We start from the raw sequence: 23,690 nt of genomic DNA, 5'->3' as shown, positions 1-23,690 counted from the left end.
TGTGTGTGTGTGTGTGTGAGTGTGAGCGTGTATGTGCCAGAGTATGAGTCTGTGTGTGTGTCTCTCTATGCGTTTGTGAGACTGTGTGTGTATGTGTCTATGTGTGAGTGTGTCTGTGTGTGTGTGAGAGTGTGTATCTGTGTGTGAGTGTATGTGTGTGTATGACAGAGGAGGGCAAGGGCAGAGGGAGGCACCTCCTAGTGGTTTTGCTTCTCCGATTGAATCCTGGCTAATACAATGTCCATGGTGCTGCTTTTTCTTTCTGCCCTTTCTCTGCTTTGGAGGATACACCTATTCTCCAGGCTTAAATTTCAGCTATCTAGCGGACTCCAAAATCTCCATTTTTAAGCCCTGACTTGTATCTGCATACCAAGCTTGCTTCAGGACCACCCTACTTGGATAAAGTACCATTACTTCAAAAGCAATGTGTCTAAAGCTTAACTCACTAAGGCTCTTCCAGTCTATCAGAATCGTGTCCATACCCCAGGCTGGAGACCCTTTCCTCTGTTGTCCTGTCAACAATGTTATTAAATTGTTCTTCAGACCTCCAGAGAACAGTAGGGCCCAGGGGAAAAGTCTAGTGGGTGGTAGTTTTGACCCTACATGTCCACTTCTAATAGAGCTCTGTTTTTATGAAATTCCACATACTATTTATTTTAAAAGAGGGTTCTTCTATTTAATTTTGAGTTCTCATGCAAATCCTTCCCCCTCTGCCCTTCTCATTGGGTCATCTCTGAAGCTGCAGGGCCTTTTCCCTCACCCAGTGAGAACACTGGTAAGGAAATCCCTTACTTTGTTCTTACCCCAGCCATTGTGGTCATCATAGTGTCAAAACTTCAGCAAGACTCCCTGGCAAAAATCAACCACTACCTCCTGATTGGCAAAGTTTCTGGATTCTTTCAGTCCTCTTCCTACTTGACTCATCCGTATTTAGTTAATCTGAACACCACCACCCTCATTCTTGAAATGTTTTTCCTCCTTGGCTTCTGAAGCACTTATCTGTCCTGTTTTCCTACTTAGAAATATTATTATTTCTAATATTATTAGGTATATTATTAATATATTTATATTAAATTATGTTAAATATTACTAATATTCAATATAAAATATATTAATGTTTAATATAAAATAATATGGATATACTAAATATTATATAAATTAAATTATATTAAATATTATTAAATAACATTAGAAATATTAAATGTGTCATGAGAAAAAGTACTGACTTCTCTTCCTTTGTCACCCTGTATGTGCATGTGCATGTGCACACCCATGCATGAATGTGTGTTTATCCTTCTTCTCTACACACACTCCTTGAATGATCTCATCTATTACCATCTCATCCACTTCATTATCCTGCTATGAGCTAATGACTCCCAAACTGTTTCTCCAGCCATCATTCATTTTCAGAACTCCAGACCCATAAGCCTAAGTACCCGCTGGCATCTCCATTTAGATGCTCCTAAACTCAGCCCATCCCAGACTGATCATCCTTGTTCCTCAGCCCAGGCTCATCTCATCCAAGCACATTTCTCTTGTTATTCATGTCTGCACTCACCTCTCCCTTCTCTTGATTCTTTGCATGATGTTACGTAAAATCACAATCACATATGAGCATTTTGATGCTCTTTTATTATGTTTGTTAATTAGTTTTCTTAGTTAAATTCTATGCTTCTTGAAGGCAGAGATCACACTACTGGCTGGTCTTATATACACATGATATCAGACACTGAGCTCAACATCAAGCAAATATATGGAACAGAACTGAATCATTTTCAAGTACCATGGCTCTAGAAAAGGACATGCCAGAAAAATCATGACAACATCTGCTGTCTAAATCCAAAGGTAATGGATGCAATTTACTGTCTTTGAACACTACTAGAGGAGAAATAATTTTAAAGTAAAAAAAAAAAGGAAAGGAAATATTCTAAACTAGATTATAAAATTTGACTTAGAACTATGCTTGAAAAATTTTTTGGTCTGCATAATTCTGCATGACATCATAATATATTTCTCTCCACCTCCAAGTCTCTGATTGGATCCATACCTATGAGGAAAGATGATATTAACATGATTTTTTAGTCTATAGTGGCTCTGTTCCTTTGACTCTGAAAACCAGGAAGAGACTGGGGTTATGGGGAGGATGCTCAGAAGCAGAAGTGGGGTTTCATAACCCCTTCAAGCTCCTTCCATGGTCAGACTATCCACAGGGCAGCCATTGGCCTTACACTCAATGGCTGACAGAGGAGTTCCCCACTCTCTCATACCAGGCTACTCCGACTCTCTCACATATCTGCTATCTAGCCACCTCTCTCTGACTAAAAATGATAAAGGAGCTACTTATTCCCTCTCTTTCAAAGGGATAAAAATGGGTGAGTCGTGAGGTCAGTACATCTGTGTTTTTTCCAAAATAGTTGAAATCTTTGCTTTACGAGCACTAAGCTAGAGAAACCAAAGAAATCATAACAGACAAAAGTATGATGGTAAGGGAATCTAGAAACATGTTTGCATAGAAAAAATATTTAACTCATTCAGTGTTACATTTCCCACTTGTCTTTCTATAAGTCAAGAGTATAAGGAGCAAATATTATCTCTTCAAGCTTGCCTGACCCTGGACCAAATAGGCCAAGTTTGTTCTTGCCAGTCTCATCTCCTCCCTCTGCCTTCTCTACCCGACTCAATGATGCCCTTTATATTTCTATCTCAGTCCCCTCCCATCTAAACTTCTCACAGGTAAGATTCTGACATTTGTTATTTATACATCCCTTTGTGCCATTATCCCTGGGACTTTTATAGGAAAGTAGACAAAATAACTTTTTTCCTGTGGAAAAATATAATTTGGCCATTAGCTAGCATGTGTGTATGGGGGAAAGGGTATCACTGTGAGAGAAGAAAACAACTCCCTGAAATCACATCAGAAGGCAGGCCCAGTGTTACAGCCTGTCACATTCTCCCCTGCGAATGAAGAAATTACTCATAATTAGCAGAGAATATTGTGGAATGATATTCATGATATTCATTGACTTTAGTCATTCAAATCCTATGCTGGCCTCAACTCTAATTAAACAGTTGAGAAGAGAAAGACTATTAATTATTGTACATCCATTGTGGGCCCAGGATGAGATAATTTAATCAAAAGATCCAGGAATAATCCTACTTCTAGGTTAAAAGAAAAATTACCCACATGAAGAGTAAAAAAAAAAAAAAAAGAAAAAAAAATCTGCCTTCAAACAACGAAGCAGTTCTTGTTATGAAAATCTGACTCAGTCTTACTCTTTTATCTGTGCACTATCTTATAGGAGCTAATCATTTGCTATCATTTCCTAGAACCATACACTAGAGAAAGTGTTATGAGCATGAAGGGAGAAAGAATAATTAGAGTGGTTTCTAACAGAAGTTGGACAGATAAATGTCTCTAATCATCATTCTTTGATCACAGATGTCATTTATTCTTAACTTAATTTTCATTCCTGGTTTCTTCCCTCACTTAATAGCATTGAAAATATCCTATTAGGTGTTACAAGATTTAATTCACCATAAATAAGTAATGAGGGCTCTTCAAAAAAAAAAAGAACCCATAAAATGTGAAGTTTTGAGAGAAGAAAGTAGTTTGGGGGGTAAGGCCTTACAAGTCCATACAACAAAACAACAAGCACTTCTTGGTAACTCATCCTGTTTATACCTGACATCCCTCATGGCTCCTGCACCTGCCTTCTTTCTTCCCTTCATAACTCAGGCTTCCAGGCTACCTTGGGCACTAAAACCTGCACTTAAAACCTACATTGTTCTGGGAGGCATGGTCCATGTTGTGCCCAGTCACCCAGCTCCCTTCACTGCCAGCTGTTTGGAGAGCCCCCCAACGTTCACCATGGAGTGGAGGCACCAGTGTCCTCTCCTGCAATTTCAATGGACTCAAGAGTCAAGGGATCTCTCTAGAATCACAGAGCTTTGGGGTTTAGGCATTTATTTATTTTGAGAAAGACAGAGACAGTGCAAGGTGGGGAGGGGCAAAGAGAGAGAGCCAGAGAGAGAGAGAGAGAGAGAGAGAGAGAGAGAGAATATCTCAAGTAGGCTCTGTGTTGCCAGCACAGTTTGAAGTCACAAACCTGAGCCAAAACCAAGAGTCGGTCATTTACCGACTGAGTCATTTGAACATTTAAAAAATTACATTATCACTTTAAAGACAGGAAATGTAAGTTATTAATTTGTTATTTTGTACTATGTGACTTAGAATCCATCACATAGTAGGTCACTTATTTGTTAAACCCTTGACCCAGTCAGTGAATGTTCTGGTGTTCTTTCACCAATGTGTCATAATACTGAAAATCTCCAGATCATGAGTGAACCAATTCAATCCACAGAAATGAACTCTCTAGATTCACTATAGAAATACCACTTGCATGTTCTAGAAGGTTGACTAATTAGGTACCTGCTACTGGGTTACTTGAGAGTTAAATTTTAAATGAAAGATGCCTCTTCAATGTATACATACACTGCAAAGCACGGACATATCTTTTCCTTGTACTGATGTTTTCCTGACATACTGGTGTGAGAGAGCCTGACCTCTTTCCTGTCACTTTTTTAAAGGGGAACAATAGATGTTGGCTACTAAATTTCCTGGCTATAGTGAGCATCTCTGATTACATTTTACCTGGTCTATCCTTTCCGTGGGAGGCACGCTTTTATCTTCAGGCCCTTAGTTAATATGGAATAACACAATTATGACATCTGTTCCAAGATGAAGAAATTGAAACCTGTATAGTTGACTTCCAAACCTTCCAAGTATGGAGGCTGCTGAGAAATCTGAAGAACCCCCAACTCACAGCTGCCCCGAGTAAGAATTATGTTGGTCCAAAGCTGGATTTAAAATGAGCCATGTTAGAGCTAACCCCATCTATGGCAGACACTTAAGGTGTCCTTTTCTGATATAGATACTCAGGGACATAGATTCTAATTTAGTAAGTTGTCTGACCATGAAAATCTTACTTATTAGTAAGTTTATCTTACTTAGCGCCGAAAAGATGTTAGAAAACGAAATCCATTATTTCAACTTTATCCATTGTCAAGGAAACAAAATTAGAGGTCTGAAACTCATCTACTTAAAGGTTATTATATGATCTTTTTGTTAGAACAGAAATAAGTTCGGTGGTTATGGTTTTAGAATTCAAAAAGAGTAAAGTGCACATGTTAGCCTATTAGGTGTCTTTAGAAGAAAGGGCACTTAAATAAGGAAGAGAAAAGACATATATCTCTGGAGACGATAATAGCACCAGAGGCTGTGGGTAGAGCTTTGAACTACTTGTGTCCTGAGCTTGAAATATCACCAACATTTCTGAAAGCTAGCTTTATAGATTTTGATTTGTATTTGACTACTCAGCATGAAATGGACTAAGATTTTTCTGTGACCCTAAAAGCTATAGAAAACCATGCATTTTCTATTTGTTGTTAAAGACTATTAAGAGTGGCAGATATATATGACTCTAATGATGGTTATGTAAATTTATATTCTGACTGAGGTCCAGATTCTGGCTATATCTGGCTATTCTTAGCACAATATAGAATGGTCCAGATAATATTAACGCAAAGAAAAGAAAAAAAATATCTTCAAAATGTTTATCATTAAGTTATAACTTAAATAATAGTGGCCAACACTTAAAAAGATGTCACCCTTATACACAGAGTTCATTTGTTTTTTTGAGAAAACCCTTCCAATTTTGGAAGATTAAGGCATTTATCAAACACTGTGACTCAAAGCTGGATTTAATCAGTTAATGTTGAGATTAGCCAGATTCTAGTATGAGCTGTAGGTGTTTGAGAAAAAAGAATACAAATACTCTTTTTAAATGGCAAAATAAAAAATGCAAATGGGAAAAAAAAATAAACCCCTCTAATCAAAATGGTAAAGATACTCTATCCAGAGAGTCTCAAAGAATATTAGGACAACGATTTTAGGAAATTCAGCCAGGAGGATTGTTCAATTTATTTTATTTATTTTCAATGTTTATAATCCATGGTCTTTGGAGAAAAATGTGTTAATAACAGATGTTTGACAAAATGCAACTGGTTATCAGAGAGCTGGATAAAGCAGAAAGCCTGAGTAGGAGCTGGGGTTTAGAGACCACATGTAACTGGAAATGTGCAGAAAATGTTCTTTCCGGTTTTGGAAGATTGAATATCAAGCTTGAAATGTATAAAATGAGGACTTGGAGCAGGTAGAAAGCAAATGACTGCAAGAAACTCAAAATGAGGACATTCTTTGAAGGCCTCTCTCAGATCATTCTTTTTATCTAATTGTCTGATTAAGGTCAGTTGGGTTCTAAACACTGAGTAGACCTGAGCTTGTGTGTGAGTCCAGAAGCCCCAACTTTGGGTAAGAAACTAGAGTTTGCTGTTAAGAATTCTGGGACAGTCTTGCAGAAGAAGTACCTGGAACAGAAGTATTAAATGTTACCTCAACATCCAGCTACCTCATCTTCGAGGTACATTTCAAATGCAATTTCATTACTATAAAATGATAATTAACACCTATTGAGAAAAAACTTCATGCCAAGTACTGTCTACACACTTGAGTATTTTTTGCTATTATTGTTTTTGTTGTTCTTAAAATTTAATTCCCACTCTAATCAGTTTTAAGGTTTGTAAATAACCTGCTATATTTTCCTAATGTGGAAACGAAGTCACAGAGAGGCCTTTAAGTAACATGCTCAAGGTCATACAGTTAGTAGATGGTAGAGTAAGGATTAAACCAGACATTTTCATTCCCAAACCATTTTACTGCACTCACTTTACAATAGTCTTTTCCAATGATCCCCAACCAGATGCAATTATTTCTTCCTCTGAATTTCAGCAACATTTTGTACTTTTTTTTTTTTTAATGTTTATTTATTTTTGAGAGAGACAGAAACAGAATGTGAGTGGGTTGGGGCAGAGAGAGAGGGAGACACAAAATCTGAAGCAGGCTCCAGGCTCTGAGCTGTCAGCACAGACCCTGACGCGGGGCTCGAACTCACGAGCTATGAGGTCATCACCTGAGCCGAAATAGATGCTCAACTGACTGAGTCACCCAGGTGCCCCAGTATTTTGTACTTCTTGAACTTACCATATACTATGTTGATCTTAATTGTAAATACTTGACTACTTTTTGCATCTTCTCTACATTATAAACGTGTAGAGAGGTATAATTATCTCTGCATCTCCTTCTGTTATCCTTAAGGCCTGTTTAATGCCCTACACATAGTAGATGTTTGATAGATTTTGGTCATGGGATTGAATTAAATGTGGTGAGGGGCTGATCTGTCCAATCATTCACCACTACCCCATCCACACTATGGAAAACAGAGCCAAATGGACCCTACTCAATCTTCTCTTCCACCCTTCAGAGAGGTGATAGAGAACTTGAACTCAGTAAGGAGACCACAGGCAGATTTCCATTTCCATCTCATCTCCTCTCCCCACTTCCGCAACAAAACTGACCTAAATGAAGTGAGATCTTTCATTCGTTTAATTCAATTCCCTGGCATTTCATGTTCCAGGATAACCTTTAAGAGATTAGACAAATGTTGGCAAAGCTCAATATTCTACTTAAGTCTGATTGGACTAAAAGTCAATGGCAGCTAAAAATAGTTTACAAATGGACATACCCTCATTTTTAATGAACTCTGGTGAAATGTGAGAGAAGTGTTTATGGTAACTTACAGAAAACCCAGAAAGAGTGCAAGTCCAGAGGCCTGACCTGCTCAGGTGAGGGGCCAAAGTCTACCTTAGAACCCTCCCAATTCCCTCCTACCTATTCCTGTGTGCTTAAGAAGGCACCAACATTAGGTTCTGTATTCATAGCTTGGAATAAAGTTAAAAATAAACTTCTTTACTTTTACACAACCAACTCTACTCCTTTTGCCCCAAATCATAAGCACTTGAAAAGCCCCTTTGCCTTTTGTTTAAGGACAGACCTCCAGGATGCCTCTCCTCTCACAGGACTAATGCTTAAAGGACTGGTCAGCTTCTGGGCCACCTAGCAGCAGAGAAGTAAACACTAAGGAAGAATTACGTTTACAGTCAATCTTTATCCGGCTGAAAAATATTAAACAGTTAAAGAAGGTAAGCCTCAAAGTCATAAAATTAGAGAATGTTAGAAATAACAGAGACTTTGACTACCCCATTTTCCAGCCCCCTCATGTTTCGATGAAGACGCTGAATGAAGCTCAGTGAGGGGACACAATTAGTTGGAAACCATGTGGAGAAAGAAAGAACTACTGACGCATGGAATAAAGTGAATGAATCTCCAAACCATCATATTGAGCTGAGGCAAAGAAACCAGACCAAAAAGGATACCTATGATATTATCCCATTAAGTTCCAGGACAGTCAAACTAAGCTATGGGGACCGAAATCAGTGTTTGGCTGGAGGTGCGGGGGTTGGGGTATGAGCTGAAAAGGGGGTCCAAGAGAACTTTTGGTGGTTATGAAAATGTTCTGTACGTTGATTGGGCTGCTAGTGACATGGTGGACACCATCCCACTGTACTGCTAAAAGTGACCTATCTTGTTGTGTGTAAGTTGAGTCTTAACAGACTGGTTTAAAAAATTATTTTTTGCTCTAAAAAGCTGCACGGGGTGTGAGAAGTGGTGCTGACATGTGCCTCCTACGCCAAGCCTGTGGGCATCCACAACCCTCCTGCCATTTCTTTTCCTTGATGCAGATGCACTCTTCAGAACCAAGCCTTGGTAACTGGTCCTGGGTGACTAGCATAACAAAGATCATGAAAGGTGTTCAATGTGGTCCACAGTTAAATCTGAGACACTAAATCATCAGCTCACAACTACTCTGGAGACAGCCATGACTCATGCAAATTTCAAGCAAGACAAAATAGTGATTACCAGCTCCCCCCCCCCAAAAAAAGGGGGGGTAGTAAATGAGTGAGCTAAAGAATATTAGGTGCCATTGGTAATTCTGGAAGTAATATGAAAGAATGAAAGTGCTCCCCATTTAGTTCTTCTCAAGCCTGCAAAGGCCTAATCTAGTCACATACTATGATTATAATGTATCCCTAGGTATGGCATATTTAGCAAAAGCATGCAAGTGAGACTTGGAAAAATAGAGCTGTTAGGATTGCCTGTGCATTGGTGCTATATATAGAGAGATGTATAGCTTTGCTCTGGCTTCTCTGGAATTCTTCTCTCTACAGGCTGTTTTTCCTTTGAGAAGTTGAACTCTGCTTCATCAGCGGCCTTTCTCAAAGAAGCAGGGGCTCTTGACAGTAGTGGACTTGAATGTTCTGCCTATTAAAAACAGAACTAAATAGAGAACACCCTCTGACCTACAGACCCTGCCACATCCTTGTGTCTCATGCCTACAGCAGGCACCCTATTTACAGCACCTAGTATTCCCCTTGGCTAGAAAGACTTGGTGACAGTCTGTAAGCCTACTTCTAGAAAAGCCATTTTGCACAGCCAGAGTCAAAATGCTGTTGCCTGGGGTTCTAGATTTCACCCTTTATTTCAAGACTTTCTGAGCAATTTACAAAGTATCAGCTGAAGAGAAATAACCTAATGCTCTTCAAGAAAGGCAGCTCTATTTTAAAGCCTATCTTATGCCCTGCTTATCTCAGAATGTCACTGATGACATATACATTCTGTTTTTCAGAAAACAAAACAAACCAAAAAACCTTTTCTGTTGAAAAAATATTGCACAATACCAAAGTCCCAACTCTTTTGATTCTTGAAGTTCTTGGATATGCCAGTAAACCATATTGAAAATTCCACCAAAAATATCTAGATCTTTAGACTTTGAAGACGTCCATGCATTGATTTCTTCCTCATTGGTTTGTTTGCTTCCAAATATTTCTTGGGGCTTTAAACTAGTTTTATTTTATTAAAAGTACAGATGGTTCTTTTTTAAATGTTTTTTAATGTTTATTTATTTTTTAAGAGAGAGAGAGAAAGAGAGAGCAAGCCAGGGAGGGGCAGAGAGAGAGGGAGACAGATTCCAAGCAGGCTCCTCGCTGTCAGCACACAGCCTGATGTGGGGTTTGAACTCACGAACTGTGAAATTATGACTTGAGCCAAAACCAGGAGTCAGAGGCTTAACTGCTGAGCCACCCAGGCACCCCTAAAAGTACAGACAGTTATTGATGGTTGGTTTCTTTGCATAACTATCTTATTTATTATTGTATACTCCTCAGATAACTAACTGCTACCCTAAACGTAAGAACTGAATTCCAAGGTATTTAAAACAAATGAATACATTCCAGCTCTGAAAATTAGGCTAAATATCCATTCAATCATTTAAGAAATAAATGAATATAATGGAAAAATGAATGATATGAAGACTTTGGAGGATTCACACTAGTTGGGAAAAACTGTAGAAAAAGCAATGGATATCACCATTTAAAGTTTCTTCTCAAAGGAAGAAGTACATTTAGAAATTACTACTAACTTTTGGTCAGTCTGATTTATTCTCGTAGACACTTGTATCTCATTTTCAACCAACTGAAGTATCGAAGTAAGTAATGACAACTTTTATATCCATTATTTCTAGGTAATATAATGTCCTTAGGCTTGAAGTGTTCCCTAAACCCAAATTTAAGTACATTATGGGGGAAACGTTCATTAGTCTATGGTATGTACCCATGTGCCTTTAAATTTCATTCTACTCATTGGTACTAATTGACAGACTATATCCCCTGGAAAGCCTGAAAAATCTACTAACAGGCAATTGCTTTATATGTCAATGTGATCATTTGCATTTCTAAACCTTTAATCTCATTAGATACTTAATATTTCTCTTGTTATTTAATAATGGAGCAAAATTTGACGGCCATTTTGCTGTTTATGACATTTGCCAAAAAAACAAAAAGGCTCTTTACTACTAGGAAAGAGCAATAGGTTAATAATGGTATTATTTAAGTATTATTATAGCAGTGATAGTAATGATGGCTGATACCCTGACTTCTGCCCTTGGGTCTGACAACCAATTATTTTTGGGGCCTTGGACAAGTCACTTCTCAGACTCTTAATTTTCTAACCTATAAAATGGAGATGTGAACATCTGGCCAATTACAGGGATGCTGTGCATATTATATATAATAACACTTTCAAAGTGTTTTAATTTGTTGTTATACTCCAATTATGCAGAAGTTTCCTCCAGTTAACAGTGGTGGCATCCTCACCATGTACATCATCATCATTGCTGTTAGTACTGGCATAGACATAAGAAGGAGATGCCTAGAAAACATAACTAAAAGGATACTTGTGGAACAAGGCAAGTACGTTTCACAATGCATTCATTTCCTGGGGCTCCCCTAAAAAAAGTACCACAAACTGGGTGGCTTCAAACAATGGAAATATATCCTCAGCTCTAGAGAATATATGCCTGAAATCAAGGTGTCAGCGGCCTCTTCCAAAAGCTCTAGAGGAGAATCCCTCCTTGCCTCTTCCACACCCTGCTGGCTCTGGATTTTCTTGGCTGGTAGAAACAATCCTAATCTCTACATCTGTCTTCACGTGGCCTTTTACTCTGTGTGCCCCAATATCCCTTTCTTCCTCTCATAAAGACACCAGAATGATTTCATCTTGAGATTCTTAACTGTTTACATCTGCAAAGACCCTATTTACCAAAAAGTTCACATTCTGAGCTTCTGGGTGGACATAATTTTGGAAGACATTGCTAGCTCCAGTAAAATAGTAGAGGCTGACTGGGGAGAGAATGTTAAGGCTGAATTCAGTAACAGCAGGAAAGAATACCAGGACCGTGAGCAAGGTATGGGAAGTGGACATGTACTTTTCCTGTTCTTGTCATCACTAATCACTTATCTATGAGGTAACGGAGGCCTAAAGGACATTTGTTACTGCCCCTGGTCACTCAGTGGTGAAGTGGCACTTGAAATAAAATCCCCTGACTCAAAATTCAGTGTTCTTTCCACTACACAACCCATCTGAACACCTCTCTAGAAGTTATTACTGAAAGTATAAATAAAAGTCCTTGAAAATTACTGACACCTTAATATTTATGGTGATTTAATCGGTCAGATTAGAGTCGTTAAGAACCATTTGGCTGACTTCCAATTTCAGCTCTGAGAGAGTAATTGGTATCATACTAACCTTCCACCTGAGAACAAAACAAAAGCTGGCTAAAATTTAAAGGAAAAACTTTGGAAGCTCTGAAGAATTGGGGTAGCTGATGTCAATGTACTCTAATAACAGTGTTACTAGTCAAAGGACATTTCATGATGAAAAAGGGCCAATTCCATAAATATTTTTAGAAATTCTTAAATTTGTAAGCATCTAATAATATACCTTTAAACATATAAAGCAAAGAAGTAGAATTAAAAGGACACATAGACAAATCCATATTTTTAGTCAGAAGTTTTTTAAGTACCTCTATTTCTCATGGATATAAAAACAGACAAAAAATCAGTAACACAGAAGATTAAAAAAATTGATTAAAAAACAAGATTAATAAACTTGACCTAATTGATATACAGAACCACTTACTCAATTACTGGAAAAGACACATTCTTTTCAAGGGAACATGGAGTTTTATCAAAATTGAACATTTGCCTGGGGCACAGAGCAAGTCTATCCAAATTTCAGGAGACTGAAATCATTTGGAGTATGTCCTCTGACCCCAGTGAAATCCAGTACAAATTAATCCTCCAAAATATAAATAGAAAAATTCCCCACATGTTAGATTTTAAGCAAAGCACTTATATATAACCATAAGTAAAAGAAGAAATCACAGTAAAAGTCAGACAATAAGTTGAAATACATAATAATTAAAATACATATAAAACCTCTAGGATACAAAAAAAAATAACTTGTGGAATATAGCTATAACAGTTTATTGAGGAATATTGAGAACCTTAAATGCATATTTTAGGAGAAAAGGAAATACTTGAAAATGGATAATCTACACTTTCCTATGAAGAATCTGATGGAGGAAAATGAAAATTAAATACATAGGGACTAGAAAGAAAAACACTTTTTTTTTAATGGCAGAAAAGAGCTGTACTCAGAAAAGTCAACAAATCCCAACATTCATCCCTCAAAAAGACTCAAAGATGGATAAACTTTTAACAAAACTATAAAAAAAATTAAAAGAGAAGAGACAAATAAACAATATTAGGAATGAAAAATATCCCACAGACATTAAAAATAAAATCAGGAGATACCATGAACAACTTTATACCAATACATTTAAAAATGTAGATAATAAGGGCAAAGCCATTGAAAAATAACTTATTAAAACTGATACAAGAAGAAATAGAAAATATGAACAGGGCTTCATTGAAGAAATTAAATTTTCAATAAAAACATTCCCACAGTATAATCTCCAGGTCCAGATGGCTTCCCTAATGAATTCTTCCTAATATTTAAGTAAGAAGTGACAACAGTTCACTACAAACTCATTCAGAGATTAGCAACAGAGGGCAGACCTCTCACCTTGTTTAGTGAGGTCAGCATCAACTTGATACCAAACCTGACAAGGGGATTGATTACAAAAGACTCATGGAACAATCTGTCTTGTAAACACACATGCGCGCACACACACACACATGCACACACGCAATATCCAAATTAGGTAAAAGGGCAGATGAAACAGTCACATAGGACAGGGCTTTTGCAATTATTCCCCTCATGTTTCCCTCATTTCACTCTTTAGAAGAACAACCTTGTACTTCTGAGGTACAGACAAATGTCTTTTTTACTGGAAAGAAATCATGGTAGGAGATGTACACTTCTGAAGTCACATTTATTTATTAAAGCCACTGGGAAAGGAATGCTCTCTTTTACAAAGTTCATCCTGGTACTCTCTATTGGCAGTCCTCACTGTGGTAGTTCAGTGAGCCTGAGTCAGACACTACTAGGTTCAGTCCTGGTTCTGTCATTTGTTGGCAAGGTGATGCTTTGGTCCCTCTGAGTCTTAACTTTCTTGTGTAAAATAATGGGTTAATGACATTTATCTGAAGGTAGTTAAGGGGATTAAATGAGATGATGGGTGTGGAAATGCCTAGCACACTTTCTGGCACATAGAGATATTCCTGGAGCTGGAGATACTATTTGCATTATTTATTTACCTAATTTGTGCCACTTAAAGTCACTATTGTCTACCATTTTCTTTTTATTTGTTAAGAGCAATAAATGCATGCCTCTAAAAGATGATCATTTGTTGTTGCAGCTGCTTGTAATGTGTCTTTGTGTCCATCAGATGTCATGTTGGTAAGACTGCATTCAGTGCCTGTCACAAAATACTAGTTAGAGACACACTGAGTAAACTGTTAGGGGAAGGGGGGGAGGTGTCCAGTAATCAATACAAGTGTCCTAGGTACTCCATCACGAATCAGAGACAGTCTTTTTGAAGAATTACCTCAACAAAACCCTCTGGGGTAGATCAGAGTAAAGTAAGTCATGAAAGGGGATTTGACTCAGGAGACAGTGCCAATTGAGGGAATACTGAGAGTCCTAACTAACTCCAGGCTTAAATTTCCTCACCAACACCAGACCCCTGTGACCTACATCTTTATGATACCTTTGCAAACAATAAAGTAATAATAATAATAATAATAATAATAATAATAATAAAGTCCTTGACTGTAATGCACTTTCCTCATGCCCCTGCCTGGAAAGTTGTCACTCATCTTTTAAAATCACACATCCATTTGATCAAAATGTTTATGAAGCCCTTCATATGTGTCAAGTGCTGTGCCGGCCAGTGAGGTTATTATGATGGTGAGTACAATCAGACCACAACCTCATTTATGTGCCCAGGCTCTTCGCCAATGTCCCTGTCAAACTTGGCCTGGTTGTTCCCTCTTGGGTACCCAAAGCTCTGGGTGTACACATCCTGGTATTAGAGAATAATCCCTGTGTTCACATGGCTGTTTCCTCTGCCTGGCAGGGAGCTCCACAAGAGGAAGGCCTAATTTGATTCATCTTTTCTTCCCCAGGGCACACTTTGAAATCTGACACATAGTGGGCGCTCAGTAAATGTTTGTTGAATGAATCATTCATTAATCACAAGGCCTTGATATAGTTAAATTTGTTAAACAACTCTACTAATGAATAGGAGTGAAATTAAAACAATTACACTCAGGAAAATTGCATATTTTTGAGATATTCTTTGCTTTTTCCCCCTATTTTATTAGATTTTATTAGTAGTCCTGGCAGCTACTTTAAAAATGCCTACAAAGCTAATGTCACTGTTTTTTAAAAGATGCACAGTATATTTATACTGGGAAATATGTAGGTGAAATTATGCCCAATAGCCTTTTCTGGCTATCTGAAATTTGGGAGAAAAATGAAATGAGCTTCCATTTAACTGGAAAATAGCTATGCATGGGAATAACTTAATATAGCAGGGGATTTGTTGGGTTTCTATACTAATCAACAATATTCATCTAGAGATGTTAAGTGGTAGAAGAAAATCATAGAATTTGACTTCACAACACCGAAGTCTGCCACATCCTCCAAACACAGATAAAATTGTTTATTTAGAAACACTTAGTATATCTCTAAAAGTTTCCTGAAATTTGTGAAAATATGCTGAGCTGCTCTTAAAAAAATTAAAGAATGAAAATAAGCAAACAAAAAAGCCTGTCATTACTTGTGCCAAAAAAGAAGAAGCCATTCTTTAAGTTGTGCTAGGTAGACCCTGGAGGCTTCAACATAAATATCAAGGGAAATTTGAAGATAAAGAGATCCTGTTTCTATTGACTTATTTTGAAATAAGTAAAATGTTAGCCTTTTTTCACCATACTATAAATTATACACAAAAGGCCCGAAGAGTGAGAGCATGAAAGTACCTACTTGGTCTGGTGTTTAGATCCTTTCAGATGGGCATGATACTGTTCTATGGAGTTTAGAGAGACACTGCAGATGGTACATCTGTAATTACGCCTCAGACCTGTGGACAACAGACAGACTTGATTAGCTGTGTCCTTGCCATCAGCTACCTGAATGCATCCCAGAATCTTTAAAAGTTCAGGACAGAGTATTAGAGGCCATCTGGTCTACCACACCAACATTTCAATTCTCCTTCCAGAGCCCAGCCAACACGTCCCTTAGCAGAAGTTAGAAGCAGACTGCTCTATTTCTGGATAACTAAAATTATTAGAACATGCTTCCTTGAGATACAAGGTTTCTGGACATATTTTGACACAAACAAAGGACGCATTCTACTTTTTCCTTAAGGCATGGAGACAGGGTAACCTGTTCTCTCTGCAATGAAATTTGAGACTCCAGAGAAAAACTCTGTCTCACTTACTCTTTCAACCCTATTCCAATGGTAGAATCAGAAATTCAGCTTTAGACCTCATTCATTTGAGTTCTTCAGGGTCATCTTATAAAATGTAAATACCCAAGAGAATGCTGATAATCTAATTCACATAAAAGTTTACATTCCACTCAAGAGTTTAAAAGAAAGGTATTCATTAATTTGCTTATTAGTTTAATTCATTCAATTCATTCATTAATAAAGTATCAACTTTGAACTGGGCTCTAGGGATTCTAAGATGAATAAGATGCTCTTTGCTTTCAAGGATGTTAGCAAAAACTTTGACTTCTTTATAATATTGATTTATCTAGAGTCAAACATGTTAGAATGTAGCTTTAACCAAAAAACTTTAAACATTTGCCACAGTTCAGAGACCCACATTAAAGATATTCCTTCTGCTATAATGTCCCATCAGAGTAGAGAGAAAAGCAAACTTGAAGGCAGGATCTAAAATTTTGGGTTTAAATCCTGGCTCCAATTATTCCTGGTTGTATGATCTAGAGGAAGTCACATAATGTCTTCCTGGCCTCAACATGGAGATAAAGCCATTCATATCACAAGGATGTTCTAAGAATTAGGTGAATAAAATATATTAAAATGATTACCAAGTGACAGTTACTAATTTTCTCCAAAATTCTACGTCTTACTATCAAAAGAGCCAGAATTATAAACAGCTGTAGCAATTTTTTTTTCTGATGAATGCATACCATTTTCTTTCTAAGAGACAAAATCATTCCCATTTTTCTATAAGGAAAATAATGCACAATGTCAGCAGAATTTTGTAACCTGCAATCTGGTGAGTTTACATGAATTATTTGACTTCTCTGGATTTCTGTTTCCTTAAAGGATTTTGGTAAAGACAGAGTGAGATAAAGCATGTATGAAAGAGCGTCTGGTACATAAGAAGTGATCAATATAAATTAGCTATTATTATGATTTCAAAGAGATGTTAAAATGGAACGCTTTTTTTTTGCCAATGTCCCAGATGAAGCCCTAAGTTGAAGCCCTACACCCATATTACTAAAGTGAAGTATGAGAACCCCATTTCAAAACATCCAAAGAAAAGAGTCAAGAACCAGTTTCTAATCCCCAGCTGACAACCCACCACCAGTCTAAAAAAGAGGTGGAGAAGAAAGAAAGAGATAGGTGGAGGATTTCCTAAAGGAGACATATTGAACTGTAAGTTTTACTTACCCTCGTCCATGTGAATTGGGGGTGTCCTCCTCTCTCACCTCAAACCTATGGGAAAAGAATTCAATGGAACTAACTCCCTAGAGAACTTGAGAAGTGCCTCCTTGCACTCAAGAAGCCATGTACTAGACTCTATACCACCTGCAAGATCCAAAATGCTACAGTCTGTGGCTGGTTAGCCAGCCACCTTGATAGCAAAGCAAGAAAGGTGGCAAGATTGGGCATGGCCTGTATTCTCACAGCTTGTCAGAGTAAAAGGTATGTGTCAGTTTCCCACAGACCATGTGTGTACTGGGTATTAGTGGGGCTAGTTTGGTGATGTCTTGGATATTGGAGTTGGGGGCAATAAGACCTCATCAGAAAGAGGTTAAGAGTGTTCAGCTGGCTAACCTGGAGCTTAAAGTGTCCCCAGAGGAGATACTTAGCCCATATCGAGTAATGCTGAGTTCCTGAGAAAGCCAAGAAATTGCTCCATGAAATGAAGAGTCTGTTTGCAGCCCCCGCAGGATCTGGCAGGATCTATACCAGCTTTGTATGCATATCTATCAAATCAACTGTTATCCCTTTCCCCTTCTTTAATTTTTTTTTTTTTTAACTTTTATTCAGTTTTTGAAAGACAGGGGGAGACAGAGCATGAACGGGGGAAGGGCAGAGAGAGAGGGAGACACCGAATCTGAGGCGGGTTCCAGGCTCCAAGCTGTCAGCTCAGAGCCCAACGCGGGGCTCTAACCCACAAACGGTGAGATCATGACCTGAGCGGAAGCTGGACACTTAATCAACTGAGTCACCCAGGCACCTCAATCCCTTTCCCCTTCTAACCTGACACCCTGCCTCCCTCCGCTCTGGAGGAACCTGAGGCAGCCTTCTGAGCTAAAGGGATAAAAGCAAAAGCCCTAGAAGACAAGCAAAGGCCCTGAGCAGAGAAAAAGAAAGGACCCTACTGAGCTGTCTTTTTTTTCACAGCAAATAGGCAGCCCAAGCAAAATCTGAGCTGAGAGAGGGGGGAAAAAGTAACTTTTAATAAAGTTTGGAGATATTTATTTATTTATTTATTTATTTTAAAGTTTATTTATTCTGAGAGTGAGAGTGAAGACGAGTAACAGAGGGGCAGAGAATGAGAGACACAGAGAATCCAAAGCAGGCTCTGCACTATCAGCATGGAGCCCAATGTAGGGCCCAAACTCACGAACCATGAGATCATGACCTGAGCTGAAACCAAGAGCCAGATACTTAACTGACTGAGCCACCCAGGTACCTGAACATTTGGAGATATTTAAAAATTATTTTTCTAGGGGTAGCTGGGTGGCTCAGTCCATTAAGCATCTGACTTCAGCTCAGGTCATGATCTCATGGTTCACGAGTTTAAGCCCTGCATTGGGATCTGTGCTGACATCTCAGAGCCTGGAGCCTGCTTCAGATTCTGTGTCTCCCTGTCTCTCTGCCCCTGCCACTCACATTCTGTTTCTCTATCACACAAATAAATAAATCAATATTAAAAAAATTTTAATTATTTTTCTATCCTGGATATATCAATTAATGGCATAGAATTTTTATGTATCTAGGAATGAGAGTAAATAACTCTTTCCAGCTTAAAAGTGTGTAAAAAATTCATGAAGCTTACTCTACTTTTTATCCAAGGAGTAGGGAAGCATTAATCCCACAGAGATGGTTTGAAAAGGCAGCAGAGGGCAAGAATAAGGTTGGTCTTTGATAACACCCCTTGAATCCTGCTGACAGAGTATTGCAATATCATTAGTAATGTGAAAAACAGCAGAAATTCCTGGAGACTTTCAAATTCTTAGGGTTCCCATGCATGTTTCTGGGAAACCTATCTGTCATGTCATATGATAAGCCAGACTGGCCAACGTAAGGACTAAATTGTTTTTGTTTCAGTTTAATTATATAACTGGACACTGATTTATCTAATTGTGATTCAGGTAAGAGTCAATTCAGTTATGGGAAAAAAAACAGTAAAACCACAGATCTCTAGGATCTTCCTGGGAAGCACTCTAAGGGACTAAAAGCTTTCCAGGCACAGGCTGACAGTTCAGAGGCAATAGACAACTGCGGACTCTATTACCTCAAGCAATGACTCCCAAACTTCTGAGTCTGTATGCTTCCTCCAGCTATTGTGCTCAAAAGCAGATTCCTAGGCACAGATTCCAGAGATTCTGACTCTATAATCTTTAGATTGGGCCTGGGAATCTATAAGAAGTCAGAGCTGTAACCCAACCCCCACCACACACACACACACACACACACACACACACACACACACTTTAAAAAGTACTGGCCCATTATACTCATACTCCCCTTGGTCACTTAAATTTGTTAGAACAATACTGGGTCTTAAAATAATAATAATAATAATAACGATAAAGCTTCCATAAAGAAGAGCTGTACTTACATCACCTTTCCATTTCACAGGTGTGCATGACTCAGAAAGATGACCGCAGTCCCTAAACCCAGAGACTGTAAGTTATGACAACCAGCATGTGAGCTTGTTGAATGCTTACCCAGGGCTGATCCATTCTTTCTTTTATGTATGGAATCAGAATATGAAAACCAGCATCAGACTCTCCTCTCTCCTGAGTTTTCCACCAATGCTGTCATAATAAATGGTAACTACTATTTACATGGGTCCTCTTCAGACTACAGACTAATCAAAGTTCTCCTCATAACAAATTGAGGTTCAGCTTGGCAACAGGCATAAATATTTATGTTTAAAATGGGCATTTTAAAGATCACCAACAAATCCGAAAAATATTCTGATCTGTGCTTTCCATTACAATTCTCATGCTCTGTCTTCCAACAGAGGCGTGGGCAGGAAATAGCTGGTACTTTATTACGATGTAAAACTACAGGAAGCATAAACTAGAGAGGCACTGGGTATAAACAAGAACAAAGGCAGAGAAGGGGCAGAGGAGTCATCCCCCACACATTACACAGTGTCCTTGGTGGGAACTTAGGGCTTTATTAATGCTCAGTTGAAATCCTAATTACTTTGGAATTATACAGCTTCTTTTTCCTCAGAAAACTAGAGAATTTTATTAAACAAAAATGCTAACTTTCTTATTCAATTCATTTTCACTACAATACCATATTAAGAGTATCCTGAAACCTTTGCATACCTGAAAATTATTTCCATAGGATTGCCAATATGTATTGGAAACTATAGTCACTGCTGCAAGGAGCTGACAGTCCCGTTGGAGAGAGAAGATATGTATACAAATAGCAATTGTGCAAGGTAAATCATAAAAAGTACCACAGTCAGGATGAGTGGAATGGATGGGAATAGAGGAGGAGATGGTTTCTAACTCAGAGGGTCTGGAAAAGCTTCTTGAAGATGCATCGCTTTTGTATTTATATTCCTAGCACAGTGTGTAAAACAGATGGTCCTGGAGTGTTTAGCAGTATGAGAATACTCAATGTGTCTTTTCAAGTCTAGCAAAGCCAGACTTTAGATGCCCTGCAACTTCAGTTGTATCCATTTTATATTAGAGAAACATCATTGCACCTTTATTACAATGTCAAGCAATTTTGCTGAATACCAAGATTGTAAGAGAGAATAAAAGAGACAAAATAATTTTTTGATGGATCTAGTCAGGTTAAAAGACAAGAAACAAGTAAGTGAATAAAACACAATTAAAGATTGTGAAGGTGTCACACAGGATGTAAACAGGATAATGAGAGGGAAACAGGGAATAAGAGTGATTTTGGACAGAATGGTCAACAGAGTTCTCTGAGAAGTGTGAAATGAAACCAGAGAGATGAGATTTAGGCTGTGATGTGAAAAACTGATTAAATATTTAATCAAGGAGGAGAATGAATAGCAAGAAGAGAGGACTAGGAATGGAACCATCATGTTGTATTGTGAATTGTGGTGTTTATTCATCTAAATTTATTTGAAGACAGAAAACAATTAAAAAAACATAATGTATTGCGAATTGTGGTGTTTATAATGTATTTATGTGTATAATATATGAAACCAGTAGCACAAGAATGTATAGGGGCAGAATATTATTGTTAAAAGATCATATTTTACACAAAATGGTAAATATTAGTTCTAAATAGACAGTGGTCATTTAAAGATGCATATTATAATCCCCTAGAAACAAATAAAAAGATATAAAGCTAAAGACCCTATAGAAAAAATTAAATAGGAAAAAAAAATATTTGATTAACTCAGAAGGCAGGAAAGGTGTAGGAAAGTAGAAAACAGATGGAAAAAAATTGAAAATAGCAAATGGTATAGTGAAATTCAATTATATCAATAATTATATTATATGTAAATGGACCAAACATTCAAAAGGCAGAAATTGTCAGTGTAGATAAAAACCAAGATCTAAATATATACTATCTTCTAGAGGTATACTTCAAATACTTATATGTTGAAAGTAAAGAGATAGAAAAAGACACAATGCAAGCAATAAGCATAGGAAGTGGAGGTGCACATGTTAATATTAGGCAAAATAGATTTCAAGACAAGAAATATTACTAGATATAAAAAGGATGTTTTATAATGACAAAGGGAGAAATCCACTGGGAGAATCTAACAATTCTACATGCAGTTGAGATAATGATAAAGCTTATGGATACGTGAGACAAGAACTGGTATAACTACAGGAAGAAATAGACAAGTCTATAATAATAGGAGATTTTAACACTCCTTTCTCAGTAGTTGATAAAGCAATAAAACAAAGAAATCAGTAAAGTTAATTAAAAGATCTAAATAAAACTATCAGTGATTTTGTACTAATTGGTATGTATAGAACACTACACTCAACAATTGCAGAATACACAATTTTTTCAAGTGTATCTAGAAAGTAAACTAAGATAGGGAATATGCTGAGCCTTTAAAAAATTGTACTAAATTTCAAATAATTATATTTTGTAGAGTGTTTTTTATTATAATTGAAACAAATAAATAATAGTAATATTTATAAAAAATAACTAAAATACTTATAAATAACCCATGACCAAAGAATAAATCCAAATGGAAATTAGGAAATATTTTGAATTGAATGATAATGATAATACTGCATATGAATCAGTCAATCAGTTTTTAGAGGGAGATGTATAGCTTTATATCAGAAAGGAAGAAAGGCCCAAAATCAACGGTCAAAGTTGAAATCCTATGAAACCAGAAAAATACAAGAAAATTAAACCAAAACCAAGTAGAAAAAGAAAGAAATAATATAGATAAGAAATCAAGAAAATAGAAACAAATCATAAAAAAAAAAAATAAGAAACCCCAAATCGGCTTTTTAGAAAGGATTAATGCACAAATTAGCTTGTAACAAATCTGATGGAGGTCATTAAAAAAAGAAACTTAAATTATAAAAATAAAATAATTGTTATTAATACAGATTCTATAGGCATTTTATAAGGATAATAAAAGAATATCATGAACAATTTTATGCCAAAAAATCTGACAAAGCATATGAAATAGACAAATGTCTTTAAAAATTCAACTTACCAAAACTAACACACAGTGAAATAGAATATCAAGATAGCCATTTATCTATTAATGAGATTGAATTTCTTGTCCAAAATTTTCCTACAAAGAAAGATTTAGACCCAGAAAGTTCCTTGGATAATTCTATCAAACATTAAATGATTGCATAACATCAAATTACACAAACTATTTTAGTTAACAGGGAGGAGGAAATACTTCCATACTTGGTTTGAACCAACATAACACTAATAAAAAAGTTTGCATACTCTAAAAGACAATAAAATGGCAAACCAATATTTGTTATGAATATGACCCAAAAATCTGTTAAAAATTAGCAAATCAGAAACATATTACAGATACAGAAGTGTGTGTATATATGTGTGCATATATACATATATCAGTTCCATCATAACCAAGTTTGTTTATTCCAGAAATAAGAGTAGTTTAACATTTAAAAATCAAACAATATAATTCAGTATATTCACAAATAAAATGAGAAAATAATATCGTCTTAATAGATACAGAAATAAGCACTTAACAATTTTAATGTCCATCAGTGATCAAAATTCTTGGCACAGTAGAAAATAACTTTCTTAATTTAATAAAGAGTATCTATCAAAAACTTATAGCTAATTATATTAAATGGTGAACTATTGAACAGTTTCCTGAAATCAGAAAAAAAAAAAAAAAAAAGAATGTTGCTCTTGTCATTTGGATATAAACTTGCACCAGAGATTCTAGGCAGTGTGGTAAAAAAAAAAAAAAAAAAGAAA

At 36.9% G+C, this 23,690-nt stretch overlaps 1 protein-coding gene across 2 annotated transcripts in view; it reads right to left on the bottom strand.

The window, feature by feature from the left end:
- Nucleotides 1-23,690, bottom strand: part of ZMAT4 (zinc finger matrin-type 4) — a 347,224-nt gene that overhangs the window by 36,444 nt on the left and 287,090 nt on the right. For both annotated transcript variants that reach the window (XM_040452367.1, XM_040452456.1), the window contains exon 6: nt 15,803-15,899. In XM_040452367.1, coding sequence (XP_040308301.1) covers nt 15,803-15,899 — 97 coding nt within the window. The remainder of the gene's footprint in view (nt 1-15,802; nt 15,900-23,690) is intronic.

This window comes from Herpailurus yagouaroundi, unplaced genomic scaffold (assembly GCF_014898765.1).
Source record: "Herpailurus yagouaroundi ecotype Mexico unplaced genomic scaffold, PumYag 28, whole genome shotgun sequence".
In the NCBI taxonomy this organism is placed as follows: Eukaryota; Metazoa; Chordata; class Mammalia; order Carnivora; family Felidae; genus Herpailurus; species Herpailurus yagouaroundi.
This window is presented reverse-complemented; position numbering and strand designations above follow the sequence as displayed.